General features: G+C 42.4%; 1 protein-coding gene across 1 annotated transcript in view; it reads right to left on the bottom strand.

The window, feature by feature from the left end:
* The window catches only part of TGFBR2 (transforming growth factor beta receptor 2), a 79,513-nt gene extending 65,938 nt beyond the window's left edge, over positions 1-13,575 (bottom strand). The window contains exon 1 of the mRNA XM_090284420.1: positions 13,180-13,575. Coding sequence (XP_090140546.1) covers positions 13,180-13,273 — 94 coding nt within the window. The 5' untranslated portion in view covers positions 13,274-13,575. The remainder of the gene's footprint in view (positions 1-13,179) is intronic.
* Between the last annotated feature and the right edge of the window lie 3,751 nt (positions 13,576-17,326).

The raw sequence follows: 17,326 nt of genomic DNA, 5'->3' as shown, positions 1-17,326 counted from the left end.
TATAGAGAAAGAAAGGAAGTTAAACCTTGAAGAGTAGCAAAGCCAACAGGCTTAGGAGTAACTGGATCCCCAGCAGTTATTCGAGAACTAAACACTGAACTGTTAAGAAACTAGATTCCCTTCTGGGCTCTGAAAACAACAGAAGCATCTCATTAATATACTGGTAACAGGAAAACACTCTAAGTGTGACAAAATGCTTGGCATAGTGCTGAATAAATATAAGTGATTATATAATTGCAACAAACATCCTCACCAACATCATCATCATCAAAATCTTGGAGGATACTTGTTTTTCAGAAGTTTGAAAGCTGACCAGTGGTACAACAAATTAAAAGTACTCTTTCTCACCCATTTCCAATAAGTGCCCCAGAATATGAAGACATAAAATTCTTATTTCATCGCCTTTCTCCCCTAAATAGAGCTGGTAGGGCATTGCTAGCCCATGTTTAAGTAGAGTTATAAAGTCAGCAGTATTTCCAGAATTCCCGTAGAGGAAGGGATCCATGGGTAATGATCTAGCTGGGAGGAAGGCTGCTTGGAGGTTGGTCTGGAGGCTGTGCAGGCTGGATTCTAGACTCCTGTTTATCCAGCTGATAGAGACAACGGTGGAGGAGGAAGCTGAAGACCTTCAAGCCTTTCCTTGGACCTTCATGACCCATTCCTATGAAGCGCCCATCGAAGAAAGCCTTCATACTTAAGTCTCCTTAGCATGTGCATTTAACAGGGCTTTCCCAAATGTACAACCAGGAGTCATCTTTGCAATATGCGGTGTTTGTCCTCAGGCAGGTAGAAGGGTGTTGGTGTCTTCAGACACTCTCCACACACCACGCAAGACCCTTTCATTCAGCTGCCCCTTCTGCAACCACCCCAGTGACAGGAGATAACCTATAATTCATAAAAAGGAAAGGCAGGCAAACGTTGTCCTGACTCAGATTGTACGGTTTACTTTATGACTTTTTCTGGCCTCCCCAGTCATCACATGTTGGGGCCTCTCAAAAAGATTCACACACAAGAAGATAATAAATCAAAGGCAGCCTGTGATGGTTGGAAAAATAACAACCCTCACCACCCACAGACTGCAGCTCCCCCAAATTCATAGAAACTAAAGACTGAAGGCAGAGGAAGCCTCCACTGTAAAGAGCAACTTACACACATCAGATCATCTGAAATTTCCCACAAGCCCATGTTCTCCCCAACGGTACTATAGATGGCTATAAATAACATAGTTATTGATGACACAGTTGGTGATAAAAAGGCAGGCAGTCTAGGGAAAAAAATGTGTGTGTGTCTGTCTGTATGGGTGGGTGTGTTCTGTCACTCCATCTTGGATTTATAAGCAGGTTTTCCCTGGCCTTTAAAAGTTATGAATTACAAACAGTAACAATCTTTTAGTGAAAACATGTGCTGGGTTCTTGAGAAGAATCAGAAGGTTTTCCTTCAAAGAATTTTTGTTCTAATAAGAGAGTTAAACACACACATACAGCCACAGGCAGATCGATGACTATTAGAGGGACTGTGAAGAGGAAAAAGGGAATTCTGGTTGCAATAATAACAGAAAATGCAATAGAAGAAGTAGCGTACTTTCAGAAGGTGGGTGTGTTGTAGGGTACTGGTAGAGAATGGGGAAATTGGGGAGAGCAGAACAGTCACAAGTTAGAAAATCTGAAATGAAAAGGATGTGTGAGAAAGCCTGGTTGCAGTGGAACTAGGGCCCGAGGCATGCGCAAGGGTGGAACAGGAGACGGGAAAGTGGGTTGGTCTCATCCATGCATGTGGTCACCAAACAGTCCTGTGCTCCATCTGTGTGTCTTAGGAACCAGGGTCATTGATGTAACCTCTGACCTCAAAGAGGAAGTCAAGGCCATGTAATCACCTGGATCCTTGGAGAGGATCCACTGAGAGAACCCACAAAAGGTTTCCTAGCAGGGGCCACCTATTCAAAATGATGTGTGTGGGGGTGGGGGGAGACCTACCCGATGACAATGTATGTGTATTAAAGACACAGGGAACAAGGGTTGTCCATGGGCAGAAACCAATGAGGAGATTCTTACAGATGACAAAAAAGAAGAGTTCAGGCTTGCTTTGTGGTACGACAGAGCAAAAACGAAACCGAACGGTCATGCACTTCATGTAACTCGTTTCCTCTTGTAAATAAATGTCTGATTAAGAGATTCTAGGTATTAAGATTTTTAAATTATTCTGATAAATAAGTTGAGATTTGATGCAACAGGAAACACCATGAGATACAGGTTACAGTAGAAAGGTTTTCTTACTGTTCTTTTTTTTTTTTTCCTCTAAGTATAGTTAAGATGTCAAAAGAAAAAATAATTGGTCAAAAGGAAAATTATTTGGAAAAATCAGAAAGTAGTTGTGAGAACTGGTTGTTGTGACCGACAGGGAGACATAATACTTGAAGATAAAAGAAATGAAGGAGCAAAAATTGCCTTATGGTGGGTAAAATACAGACGCCAACCCATGGAACAGCCAATAGTAGCGCTCTCCGGACAGTCTAAAATAAACACTGAGAGATTCAGGAAAGATGTAGCGAGTCCTCTCTGAGCAACAAATAAGTTTCTTAACACAAAAGAAGAAGAAAAAATTTAATATTGTAAAGTAGAACTACTTCCTGGAAAACCTGACATTAATTCATTAATTTATTGGGTACATACTTTGTACACAGCAGAGTGCTACATAGTTTAAGAAATGCTAAGGTATAATCACTCTTAAGTAAGGCCTACAATTGTCAAGGCCGACTGTGATTAAATGCCTAACGAGTAAACGTGATGAATGCTGAGTTCAGTGGAGAAATGGCTCCCTAGGACCCACAGTTGGTGGCCAAGTGACACCCAGTGAAGGGAAGAGACACGATGATGCTTTGGGGAAACAGACTGGTTAAAACGAACTCATTCACTGACTTGCTGTCAACGCATTCTCTGTTCTGCAGGCTTTAGTGCATTAGTTCCAACCAGTTAAACGGGCCTTGGCGCTCAGGAGGAGTCAAATGCCTTCATAAAACCAGTAGTCTCCTTGAATCCTTCTCTTGCTCAGTGACAGAAACAAGCCAGATCTGCTCTACAGAAATCAGTGCAGATCATTTGACTCCTCCGTGGAAAATGCTTTCATGCTATTAGAGCAGTGCTTCTCAAATTTCAATGCCTACATGCAACTTCAATGCCTACACGAGTCACCTAGGGATCTTGTGAAAGCGCAGAGTCCCATACAGTAGGTCTGGAGAGGGACCCAAAGTTCCACATGTTCAATAAACTCTCCGTGATGCTGCTGCTGCTGCTGGTCCCTTTTCAGTAGCAAGGTATTAGAACGTCTTCAGTTGCTGTTATCAGAGGATGATATAAAAGCACATTTGGGGGGTCAGGATGGTTGACCTCAAGATCTGGGCCTCAATGCATAGTATAACTCATGAAAGGTAATGTTAAAACAGGAATGAGGCCCTGAAGAGAGAAAAAGAGCAATCCTGAGGTGATGGAAACCAGGAGATAGCAACAAGCCTATTTGCTCACTACAATAAATAAATAGGGAATGAGGGAGGCAATAAATTTATATGATGATTTATAATAAATTTAATAAATTATAAGATAAAAATAAGAGTGTTGGGAGGTTAGTTTGTTAGAAACTTTTAATAACACTGTAACTTAAGGGAATCCAGAATGGTAAATACAAAATGTTAATTTTGTTTTTTTTCCCCTTTTCACATATTTAAGGAAAAATATTATTACTTTTTTGCCCAATGCTATGATTTTTAGAGAATAAAACATAAATGGGGTATGTAGCAACAAGATAGTCATTCAAAGCAGCAGTTAGAAGATTTCTCCTCTGTGCTTAGTGTCTGCAGAACACTCATTACGTAAAGCACACAACATTTTATACAGAAATGCAATTATGGCACTCACAGCTACCCTCCTGCCTAAAAAAGCAGTCTGAAAACTGCCAATCTGTAGCCAATTCTGTCTTTTCTGAGACTATTTTAAGAAAAGTGGTGAAATCTTTGAAAGGCAACAGACAACTAATTATATTCAGACAAGTTTCCTTTCCTCCACCCCCTCCAAAAAACAAAAACAAAACATTAAAAAACAACAACAACAAAAAACTCCTTTCGGGCTTCCTTTTCCTATTCATAGCAAAGCATTTCATAATTCTCTACCTGAAGAAAAATCTTCATAGACACGTTAACCAACTCAGAGGAAGGAGAGAATGAAAACACCATAATTAACCAAAGAGAAATGGGATTACCAGCAAAACGAAGTAAGCCTTCTCTTCAGCAAGGAGTGAGTGCTAGCTAATGTAAACATGCTATTTAGTCAAGGAAGTAGGCTCAGGCACCTGTACTAGGAAATTTTCAAAACAACTATGGTTTCTTTTTCTTTTTCTTTCTTTAACGGTGGTCATCTCTAAGAAACTCCATGTGAATGTTGGTGGTATTTGTCAGTTCTGACCTACGACGACGTTTGACATCTGTTTTGAGTAGTTAAGGATTATGATTTCTAAGTCGACTTCAATGGTTTCCTCTACTAACTAACCTACACGAGAAACATTTCAACAGGAAAAAAAGCCTGAGAATCTCATTTAGTCCAATTCTTATCAATGTACAGAAAAGAAAATGAGACCCAGTGGGGCCATAGGGATGAACCAGACCACCAGACTCCTCGATTGCCAGCATAACATGATTTAGTCTCTGACAGCTGTCTCCTAGGGAGAGTCTTAATCTCAAACTAAGAGTTAGATCTGGGTTACCTTTCATTGAAGATCAAGGTTTTGTGATAATTACATATTTGCAACTTCTTTTCAACTTGGCGTGGGGCCTCTAAACTAGGAACATGATGAAGGGGTTTAACTACATCTGGGGAGAAAAGGAGTTTTTTAGTTTGGTGATGTAACAGTGCAGACTTAATTCTCTGTTGGTACCACTAGGAGAGGAGGGGGAAGCATTTGTTATTTATTTTCTAAGTCAATAAGCAAGTCCTACCATTAGGCATAGAGGAGGTCTTACAGAAGCTGAAGCTTTTAAATTTCAGGGGTACTCTTTTAGAAAAAGAACACAAAAATTGAGAATAGAATTTTAGGTATGAAAATGAGAATTTAGGATGGAATCTTACAAAATTTAGGGGAAAAAAAGCTGTAAACACAAATATAGAATTTAAAAGAAAAACAAACATCTGTGTTAATTAACTGCCAAATCTTTGAAATATTTTTGCTACATTTTTGTTTGTTTGTTTGTTTGTTTGTATACTCTTTGATCACCACTTCCAGGGATATTTTGCAATACTATCTACAGAGAGAATTGAAAAATAATCCAATCTTTCCTCTAGAGCTGTTGATTAGAATTTGTAATTTATCGTTAAGTAACTTGGAAAAGTTTCTTTCAGCTTCACAACTCATTGTAAGTAAGTTCATATAAGGTTTAGATTGCTTCTCAATTTGGGATAGCCTCTATCAAGTTTCTTCTATATATGAACTGTAATATTCAGGGCACTGTAAGATTCCTTAAATAGTCTTTAACTTGATGGCATTCATTAACTACATTGGCAGGGTCCACCCAGACCCAGAAGATGGGCCTGTACCAGGGAGAAGCATACTTCACGGCAAATTCACTTTTGCATACCGTATACATCCCCCCCCACATATTTATGCATCTTTGAACTCCCCGATCCTTCCAAATAAAGTGTCTATTTTGCTCAGAATACCTAAACTCCTTGGTGGCATTACAATTCCATAATTCAGTATCACCTGAAGTCTATATTTCATTTTCCCATTGAGATCACGAAACAGGCATGATGTTTGACTACTTTGAGTATGAATCAAACATTATTTTATTTAGCTAAAGAAATTAAATGGACCAATATGTGGAAATGCTAAAGCATTAGGAAAATATTGGATATTATCATTATTTCTCTTTATCCCTAGAGTCTCCCTAAACCCATGTTGCAATAGAGAAGTGGCTTAAGTCAACTGAGGTGGCCAAGTCTCAGTTTAGCATGACAATTAGGGTCTAGATCCCCAAACCAGAGTATCTTGCTTACAAAGCCATCATCATCATTTGCTAATCGGGGGACCTTCTAGAGGACTTATAATGAGCATTATAAAATTTATTTCATAGAGCTGTTGTGAAGGTTAAATAATACAGAGGAAGTGCTCAGCGTGATCCAGGCAATAGCAAGATATCAGTGAGGATTAGCTACGTACATTATTGGGAAACCTGTCCATGAAGGCTCCTGAGACAAGCTTCCTCAAGATAGGACACCTCTCACCGGGAGCATGAGGCCAATTCCATTTCTCTATATGGAAAAGCTTTGCAGAGTTTTAATGACCAGTAGTCATCCACAAAGCGGCAGAGTGAGTTTCCTCCAAAGTCAATGAACCCTCTATAATGACTTACAACTTAAATAGATAAAGAGCCACTGTGGCGTATGCTCAAAATATGCACCTGCCCCCATAGTTTTCTTTGAAGAAAGACATTCATGTTTGTTCTGCCAAACCCTTAGTTCTCTAAAATGCATGGTTTTGACAACCCTATACCTATTTTAATATCAGAAGGGCTTTTCACTTCACATTGTTTGAAAATTCTTATTTCCTTTAAAGAGGGTTGAGAAGGCCATGGACTAGTCTAATATTTACAATAGTAGGAGAAAACATCCAGATAACCTTCACCTTGCTCTAGCGTTCTCAATACACAAAGGAAATGCAACCAAGGCACTGGGAAGACTTTTTTTTCTAAATGTATGAGTGAAATAGCAAAGGGAACGCCTCAAGTAAATAGAGCTGAAGTTTCCTTGAGGAAAACACAAACTATGAAAAACCGAATTTCCCAAAGGAACTACAACAGTATGATTACAAACAAGCTCTTAGCTTTTTCATTAATGAGCAATCTCTCTACTCCAGGGTAAACAGAATAAAATCAAGAGAAACTAAGTTTGTCCCCAATGTTGTTGCTGCAGATATACCACTGATATTGGAAGGCCTGGGGCAAGAGGACAAACAGAGGCCCACATACCAGAGGCCAAAATAGTAAAAGCTAAAACAACAACAACAAACAAAAGCAAACAAACTAGCCCATAAAATAGGTTTTATCCTTCTACCTTGACTGACAAATCTACCTTCATAATATCCTGGAAGACCAGGTACAACTTTAAAATTCTTGAGCTACTTAAAAACCGTCTCTGGAATACCCACTGGGTGTTTGGGGAAAACACTGTCCCAGGCCTGACCAACAATCAGCTTGCCTCTTTCCCCTGCCTGTTCCCTCCCACATAAAGAGGGACCTTGTGAGATGTGCAGGGACACCCAAGTTTTAACACACCCCACATGTACACAGCTGTCCCTGAACCACCGCTCTGGCACACAGATCAGTGGCTACAAAGGTCCTCCGGAAGACGGAACCAACAGTCCATGTGAATTTTGGGTTCCCAAGCACCTGAAACATGATCTAAAAAGGGTACAGAGTTTGTGCTCAGAGGTCTGAAATGGAATCTGCTCACCCCAAGGACAGGGGCTTGACCAGAGAAGAATAAAAGTAGTACCTGCTAAGGCCCAAGCAAGCGGTCCTTTGCCCTTATATTGCTGATGAGCTGAAAAAAATGGGGGCAGGGGGTATAGCTCATCAGAAAAAGAAATAAGAAGAAGAACCACATGTACTGAATGCAGACAGCCTTTCCAAAAAATACAGGCTCACCAGTCACAGGCACTTATCCTGCAGCTAACTCCACTCTAATGTCCTATAGTTTCAACCCTGTAAACAAAACACAGATGCTAGGAAACCCTTAAGAGCCTAAGCTAGAGATCCTAAGTTGACCACACCCAGGGAGGCAGTTGCTCCACATGGAGTGCCAACACCGAAAATGCTGATCATGGCAAGTAAAAGGCCAGATCGTTTCGGGAAGAGAAAAATCTTAACCACCTACACGTTTTCAAATTAGTTGGACCTCGAAGTCAAATCATCCCCCCTTTTTTTATGTGGGATAAATTCTGCTCTTTCTGCCCTCACCAGCAATTGTTTGAGGCCTGTACATAGAGATGGATCCTCTGTGCTTGGATTCTGGGATTCAATTATACATCTTTGAAAATGGTGCATGTCTGACTGTCGTAAACAGCCAAACCATGGGTCACCGGCCGTGGGTCCCACCACCAGGATACCGTTATCACACTAGGAACAGCCGACTTCCCTTGTGCAAAGAGATGCTACCCTATCTTGATTTTCTGTGGGACACAGATAATCAGGAAGGAGCCAGATCACATGAGCAAAGCATATCATGAAATCAGGAGCACTGAACTGATGACATTAGATAGTAAGTTTCCCCTTTAGCAAATATAATGTCCCTTTACCCCCTCCCTAACTTCCATCCCAATACACACACACACACACACACACACACAGATTCACCATGAAGAAAGAGCCTGCACAATATAAGCAGGACAAGCTTAGAAAACACACACACACACGCACACACACACACACACACACATAAGCAAACTTCAAGTGACCTTAAGCAGACTCTATCTTCCTAATATATAAAATAATATAATAAAACATATCTTCCAGGTTTCCTCTGAAGATTAAATTAGGTAAGGAATGTCAGCAGCTGGCTCAGAGCAGATTCTCAAATGTTAGTTCTCCCTTCTCCCCACTTCTCCCTGAGATGAGCCATCTGCCTGCTCAGCATTACGAACCCTTCTGACATGCCAAGTAAAGACAGTCATAATTATCGTGCCTCAGTCACAAGCAACAGGTACCTGGGAAGCACAATGTTACAAGTGAAAGAGGGAAACCAAAATGAGTGGTGATCATTCTGGCTGCTAATAAATATCCGCTAAGTCATTTTTACTGAAAATCATGAGTTAAATCTGCTCGATTAACCCCTGGAAGGCTGAAGCTAACAAGGTGATATAGCTATGCTTTGATGTGGAAATTGACTAATAATGCAAAGCTGTAGCCAGAAAGTTTCCCCAGCACCCTATTTTAAACTACTTTGGTGGTTTGCATCAGACCTAAATAATATCCACACTGCTCTAAAGCAGACAGCGCCTGCTTCAGGACCACACCACCCTTAGACCAACTCTGCATTACTGCTTATAAACCCAAACAGAAAATCCTGATGAAAAAAGAAACTTAAAAACTAAATTAAGATTTCAGCACTCCTTTTCCATACCTCATCAGAAGAAAAGAACCAATTACATACTACAAAAACAGCTAAAATGCCTATTTAGGTGAGAGCTAAAATTTTTCTCACTAAAAGTAAGATTTTACCCTGTAGACCAAATTCCCAATAAAGAGTGATGCCTGCTTCTTAAAACACTCTCATCGGCTGCCCTTCATCCAGGGGGATGAAGGAGAGGCTGAGGTCAGCATTTCCTGGATATTAAATGATGTGCCAGGTACTGCAGGAGACCTGGAGACAGAGAAATGAGTAAGATATAGCCCTTGCCTTTGGGAGAATTAAAAAGGCCTAAAGGGCAAGGAAGTCATGCTAAGATAAAATTTTGGCTTACTATTGTTAACGATTGCTAGGAGCTAAAAGAGATACTTATCCTCAGGAGAGGACATGAGCTCAACCTGAGGCCTTCGAAGCAGGTTTCTTTGAAAACAGATCACACTTGAGTTAAGTCTTAAAAGACAAGTGAAAACCATTCAAGGAGCAGGTGTTCCAGTCAGCACCTTGAGCAAAGGTACAAGTGCCCCCCTCCACTGCTCACTGCATGTCTACACACGGTGATAAGACTGGGCTGGCAAAGTGTGAGTCTTGCCAGGATGTGGTACTGCAGAATCAGGTAGGAACCAGGTCACTGAGGACCATGTAGGCCAGATTCAGGCGTTAAGAAAAAGAATAAGAGAAGCTGATGTTTCCTGAGCATTTACTGTGTTGCAGGCACTATGTGAAGCACTTTAGAGGAATTCATTGAATCTTCACCAGAACACCATTAACCCTATTTTCCAAATGAGGGCACTGAAGGTTAGTTAGAGAAGTCACATCATTGCAACAGGCTACACAGCCAGTGAATGGGAGGGGGGTTTGGAACCCAGGTTGGCCTGATTCCAAAGCTTGTACCCTACACTTTTCTATCTCCAAGCCTATCATTGAAAGAAAGACTGGAGGAGCACAGGTGGGTCACTCATGCTGGATATAGAATGGAGTGCTGAAGTGGCCCAGTTGTGGGCCTGAAACAAGGCAGTTATAGAAAAGAAGAGATCAATGAAAAAAATACTCAGAGACTGAGAAGAAAACATTCAACATGCATGCTCTCCCTAGAGCATTCAACAACAAAGTGGACTTTGGACAAAAGGGTCTAGAAAATAAACGACCAGTGCTCAGTCAGTAATGCTCCCAAGTGCACAGAGTTAGAATGTGAATGTTCTCCTTGCCTTTAACATGCTCCTGTGTGATAAACTCAATGGGGGCAAAGACCATGACTGTCTTATTCATTCGGGATGGTGTCTCCAGGTCTGAGCCTCCTGCCTGGAACAGGAGGCACTATAAATACTGTTGAGAAGGAAAAATGAGTAATGGCCACTTTTTACAATGGCACCCAGGAAGAGTCATTTTTCATTGGAAAAATAAGAGTTAATAAATAAACTCTTTAAAAGTTGGTTTGATAACTGAGGATTGAGAAACTGAAATGAAACACACACAGCGGTTTTGTGGACTAGACAGACAATAATGAGGACTCATCACCATGGGGTGCTATCTCAAAAAATTATGAGTGTTTTGTATAACTTATAACTGGTTTTAAAATAAGATATTATTAAAGGAAGTGGCCTAGAGGTGAAAAATGTGCTTTCTGGGAACAAAAGCAAATAGACCAAAGGTCATATCTAGGCCTACTGATTTCTGGCTCTGACAAAATAAGCACATCATAAAATTATCTTAGGAAAGAAGTTTACCTATATTGCATGTTTGCCAATATATAGTCAGCAACAAGCATCTCTTGTTAGGTATTTGAAAAATAAAAGTCACAGTTTTCAGACATGTACAGTATTTCCCCAAAAGAGTAATTTCTTCTGTACATTTAGGAAAAATGAATCTACTAATTCAAAACCAAAAAATTTTAAAGTTAAGGATATTTCTTAGTTAACTTCATCAATATTTCAAAATCTTTTGCCCTCCTGTCAATCCACTAAACAGATATGGATTTTATTTTATTTTTTGATGACTTAATAGGAGGCTGTAAATAATCTTATTTACTCATATCTTATCATGAATTAAGATATTTTGAAAAATGTTTTGACAGTTTACCAATTATGTTAGAAAAATCCTAAAACCATTTGCTTACATGGAAAATGAAAACGAAATCATGGATTTAGGTTTCTTGTCTTCCATATAGCTACTTTCAACCTTCAACTATCTTCAAAAATTTAATTTCAAAATAATTCCTTAAATTCAACCATTCTGAAACTTTAACTCCATAAAGACCTGAAATCTGTGAGTTTTGTGAAACTGTTAAAAAGTCCACCCCCCCCCAAAAAAAGCCACTTGGGTTTTAATTGTTTAAAAGGATATATATAGATTAAATGAAACTGACTCATGAACTATTCAGTCTGGAATTTGTAATCATAAATCTTATCCTTGTAAACAAAACCTAACAAAATCAGAGCCCACAAATTTCCTTCTTTCGTAATCTGAAACAAAAATTTTAATGATTTTTCACATACACAGAAAATTAAGGGTGCATTTAAAATATTTATTAGCTAAATACAACTCAGTTTTTAAGAGTCTGGGGTATAATCAGAGACAGTTGAACATTTTGAACATTCTGGTACTGCAATGTAGGACAACATCAAAAAAATGAAACACTGGGATTTAATTTGACCACAGAACTCAAATTTATGTTAAGAATATTTGTTTACAATCATGCTTCTTCCTCATTCCATCAACAACACCCATCCCCATGTGATCTGCAATATGAACTTCTCAATCCACTTCAAACGCTCTGGAATGTACCATTTAGAACGCGGTGCATATTTCTCCTAGACAAACCTGCAGGTAGCTCTGCCTGAGGCGCTTGGAAAAGCAAACCTGTGCCTCAGAGTGATAGTGCGGACGGACTGTCAAATCCTCTACATTTCATCCCAGATCCACACAGGGCATCTCTGAGTCACCAAAGCGGGTGAAGAGGGACATACGATGTAAAAGATGAGGGAATGGAAAATAATCCAAATCTAACCATGGCATTTTACAGATGAGGAAAACTGAGGCCCTGAAAGGTCCAAATACTCAGTAACCTAGACCACAGCTGCAAATACTCAGTTGTAGGGATCATAGCTGCAAGAAGTCTAAATGTTAAGGTCTCAGGGGGTTGGTACTTACCAATAACACATGGTTAAGTACTTAATTCATTCATTCACCCCCTCCGCCCTTCCCCCAGGGAAACCTCTGGAGATAGAGCTCATTTGGGCAGTAGAATTACAATTTTAACCTTTCTGTTTCCACCAAGATAACTGCAGAGAACCATCAACTCCAGGAAGATAGGGATATCTTGCTCCAGGCAACATCTGCAGCACCCAGCACCCAGCAAGCAGGCCTTCAGTAAATAATTCTCCACCTCCACCTGACAATCCCCACTCCCTAATGCATCCAGGCCAAGCCTTTGGTGGAGTCAGCTAACTTTCATTTGCAAATCGCCTCTCTTCTTCCAAGTTTAACTATCCAGTAACTCAGGCCAAGAAGCCGGCCTGGGGGAGTGTGTGGCCCTTTCCCGGAGTCAAGGATGGAGTAACTGGCCATTTATGGTGGTGGTTCAGCAAGCCCTGGGTGGGCACTAAGCATCGCCACGGACCGCGGTGGCTCCAGGTGTGCCAGCTGCTTCGGCGGCCTTGGCGGCCGCCGCTCCAGGCCGCTGTTCCCCTACCTCCTCCAGATAACCAACTTCTCAAACTTCCCTTTCCGGGGGTTGGGGCGCGCCTCGAACGCAGCCAATACACACCGCCTTTCCTGCCCGCACAAAGGGGGCCAAACGCGCCCCGTGCCCACTGCCACTTCAACTTTCCTCCCCTTTTGAGAGTAAAACTCACACATCCCTATGGCTAACGGAGTCAAGCTGCGTGATGCCCGAAGGGAAACGTTCCGGTTTCCGCCGAGAGCGGCGTTCCCGGGACCGCCTGTCAAGCGCAGCGAAGAGGCGGGGAGTCCTGGAGACTCCAGGAGCCCCGCCAAGCCGGGCTGGGGGGTCACTCACCCGCCTTCTGAACGTGCGGTGGGATCGTGCTGGCGATGCGAGTCCACAGGATGATGTGCAGAGGCCACAGGCCCCTGAGCAGCCCCCGACCCATGGCAGACCCCGCCGATCGTCATAGACCGAGCCCCGAGCGCAGCAGCCCAGCAGCCGGCGCCTTCCCGGACCCCTGGCTGCGCCTCCGCGCTTGTCCTCTCGGGACCCCGCGCCCGGCCGGCGGGGCAGATGTGCGGGCCAGATGTGGCGCTGGCTCGGCAGCGAGGAGGGGGCCTGGAGACCAGCGAGGCGCGGGGAGGCCCCCGGCGGCCGAGGGGAGCTGCGCAGGAGGCCGGCTCCTGTCCCGAGCGGGTGCGCGCGCGCGGGGGTGTAGTAGGTCCGGGCGCGCGAGTGACTCACTCAACTTCTTCACCCTGCGCTGCGGGGAGAAACAGGAAACTCCTCGCCAACAGCTGGGCAGGACCTCTCACCGCCCAAGAGCCTTCTCCCTCGCTTCACTTGCAGCCCTCGCTCTCTCTCGTAGCTGTCAATCATGTGCCCTAGACCAACCCCTCCTAGGGCTTTAGCAAACTTTCAGCTGCCCCTCACCGCCCTCAGAAGTGCTGGCTCCAAGTATATTTACTCCGGGGTGACTAAGTGCACACGTTTCACCAAGTAACAGAGCATAGAAAGTGTATATACTGTTCAAAGCACCTTCTCCCTTCCTCCAACCTTCTTCGGATGGTTCTAGGTGCTTTAGAGTTGTGTTTTCAAACTACAGGTCACAACCCAAGAGCAGATGCTGAAATCCAATGAATTGTGAGCACTTTTTTTTTTCCCTATTAAAATAGAGTAAGTATTGTCTCATTAAAATTTTTGCTTCGGTTATGTATGCATACACTGTAAAATATTTTTATCAGTGTAGGTGGAAGTCTAGAACCTTTTTCTCAAGTAATGTACATACTGATCACCTGAGATTCTTCATAAAATGCTGATTCTGATTCAGCACATCTAGGGTGGGGCATTTCTGAGGAGCTCCTGTGTGGTGGTTCCCATTTTGAAATGCTTCTTGCTGGGGGCGATTCAGTGAGGAATGCTAAATGATCAGCCATCACAAAGTGACAAAGTGACAACATTCTCTTCAGAGTGTATCATGTATGGCAGAAAATGTAAAAATAAAAATGTCCTGGAAGTCAGCTGACTGCCAGGGTTTGCATTCCCATAGTGCCAGTCGTCGGCAGCCGTCCGTCTCGAGAGACGATGGTGTAGCTTCTTAAGAGTCTATCTGCACCGCTGAGAATGGCTGTGCAGTCCGACTCGGGAGTGACACGGTATCTGTCTCCTCCCGTGTTGAATCGACATCTTGCGATGACGCTGGAGTGTCCTCTCCAGTGAAGCTGAAGCTACAGAGCCTGGGCTGGGTGATATGGAGGGTCTGCTGTTGCCCATGCAGCAGACCCCCCCTCTCTTCGCAGCTGAAGGGTCCAAGGGAAAGACGTAGTCAATACAGCTTGGCTTCAGGTGCGCCGCAGGAGTTGCCGGTGTTGACTACAACGTCAAACCGCCTTAGGGACTCCGGCTCCGGATTTTCTGTCGGGGTTTACTCCCTTAGCCTTTCCCCTGAAGGGGTATGCCGCAAGGCAGCGGAGGTTTTTTGGAGTCAGAGTTTTCCTTCTCTGATGTGCCCTGACTGGAAGATCGAACCAGCGACACTTAGCTCACAGGCCGACCCTCAATCCACTGAGCCAAACCAGCCAGGGATAGTGCCAGTGAAGAGAGAATATTTAGCCTCTCCTGTGCGAAAGGTGAAATTGTGAGAGCCCGGCAGTATAAACCTTTAACTTCCCCTTCTTGCTGGAGGGACTAGGTTTGCCCCAAACAATTCTGGTGTACATCTGTTTTGAAGTTAATCATTTTCCAACCAAAACACATTCTCTTTTCCATATCTTGGAGTTATACTCATATGCTCACCCTACTAACAGCTCTTAGTTTAGTTGAGAATTCAATTCCATATAGCCCTCTGGTCAGGAGATCTTCCAGTAGGTTGAACAACTAACTCCTTTAACTGAAACAAAGATTGTTTGCAAAGAGTCAAGGTGGCCAGGCTTACTGAACATGCATAAAAGCAAATAGCCCTCCCATAAACCCAAATCCTGAAATCATCCCTGTCAACCTGTGAGTTCATCTGCTTGATCCTGGCACCTTAAGTCTTGTCACTGTGGTTCCAACCAGCACCGAAGCTGTCTCTGAATGTGTCTTTTAGAAAAATACCACTTCCTAGCTCTTAGGTTTAGGAAGCAGGCAGAGCAGGGCGTCTTCTTGTGCACTGATAGCATTGGGAAAGCTGGAGCCACTTTAAGATGGAAAAAAGTTGGACTCAAAATCTGCCTCTCCCCATTTCCTCCTCTGCAGCCACTGTGCCTATGCCATTGCCTTGTCCTGAGCAGAAGTCCCCCAGCCACTTACCCTCAGTCAGGGCCATTCTGAGCCCCTTTACTCAGTTTCTCAAAGCCTTTTAGCTGGCCTTCAGGTCCCCTTCTCTCTTGTAACTTTCCTTCAGACTTCCCTTCCTCTCCTGCGGAGAACCTTCTCTAAATGTTTAGAAAATGCCCCTCTATTCTTCCTACACAGAGCCCTTCACAGGATGCGCTTCCCTTCCCCTGACTTTTCTTTCTTCTTCGCCCAGTCAACTCCTAATCTTCTTTGGGTGAATTGGGACTTTCTTGATGAGCAAGCTTTCCCTGACCTCCCTGAATAGATCTTTTATGATAGGTTCTCTTGGTACCATGTGCCTCTTTGTTAGCACTTACTACAGCTATAATTTTATCTTTCTTAAGCTCCTATTCCTCTCCCTCACATAAGTCTCAATTCTCTGAGGACAAGGATCACTTTTCCTCTGCTCATTATTGTATCCCCAGTACCTAGCACATAATAGGTGTTTAATAAATTTTTGCTGGATGAAGGAGCAAATGAGGTAATAAAGATTCAGAAGGAAATTGTACGTAATCCTCCTAATAATTTCATAACTCTGAAGAAGGCATTATATAACCTAATAAATTGAGATAAACAAGCTATATTTCAGCTGAGGGTGATGTCGCTATTATTTCCTTTTCTTAAAAATAGAGAAGTATGTAAGTTTCCTTTTTTTCCCCCTTAAATTTGCCCAAGTTCCTCCAGACAGCATGCATATGTTTTCTTTCTCTCCAAAACACACTGAGACAACTAAATGTCCAACTGATTCTAAAGATTTTCTTTTCGATATTTTTTGCAAAAACAGATGTTTACATTGTTAGAGGTCAGATTCGAGATATTTCATTCCATGGTGGAATATTTAACTGGTGGTCTTTGTCATTATAGATCTCTAATGTTGATTTTAATTTTGTTTGGCTTTAACATTACTGACTTAATCCTCAATCTCCTGTGAAACTGAGAGTCTGGATTCAGCATTGCCAAGAGCAAACTTGTGTTTTAGCAGCTATCACGATGAAATCATAGACGTAAACTCACACAGATTGGGACTTGACAATTTTAAAAATTTGTCAAAATCACCTCCCTTTTGGAACTTTCATTGAAAGAGAACTTTGATGCCCTTAATCAAGACACCGCTTCATGAATAGTTGTGTACTCGACTGAATAGAATTGTCTCTGTTTTCACATAGGCAGTTAATATGCATACGCACAAACTGGGCCATTGGCAGGTGGAAACAAAAAATGGAAGCTCGACTCGACTCAGGACTTAAAAACCTAGGAAGGTAATGTATATGCCCATTCCAAATTGAACAATGATAAAACCCAGCTTGAGCCATTTAAAGAGCTTGAATCTCTTCATTTTTCTGGCTTTACAGACTCTAAATGCACATACATAAAACAATTGGACTAAATCAAAATGTGGTTAATGTGAACCCTGCCTTTCCCAGTTGTGATAAAGCAAGAACTTTCTGCTCCTCTGAACTTGTTGGCATGCAGCTGTCGAGCTTACTGGTGACTAAATCAGTTGACAGGGAGGTTCCTCTCCGTGGAAATCAGTCGCTCTGCATTCTCAGCTTTTAACTGTTGCCCAATTTTCCTTCTATCGTGAAGCAGACCAATGAGCAAACAAGCACTGAGACAACAGTGAATGGGTGAGGATCACCCACTCATCATTTTTGGGGTCATCCGCAATGCTAGGTCCTCC

The sequence above is a fragment of the Furipterus horrens genome, unplaced genomic scaffold (assembly GCF_987537825.1).
Source record: "Furipterus horrens unplaced genomic scaffold, mFurHor1.1.pri manual_scaffold_7, whole genome shotgun sequence".
Lineage (NCBI taxonomy): Eukaryota > Metazoa > Chordata > Mammalia > Chiroptera > Furipteridae > Furipterus > Furipterus horrens.
Note: the sequence above shows the minus strand (reverse complement) of the source record. Positions and strands in the feature narration are given on the sequence as shown.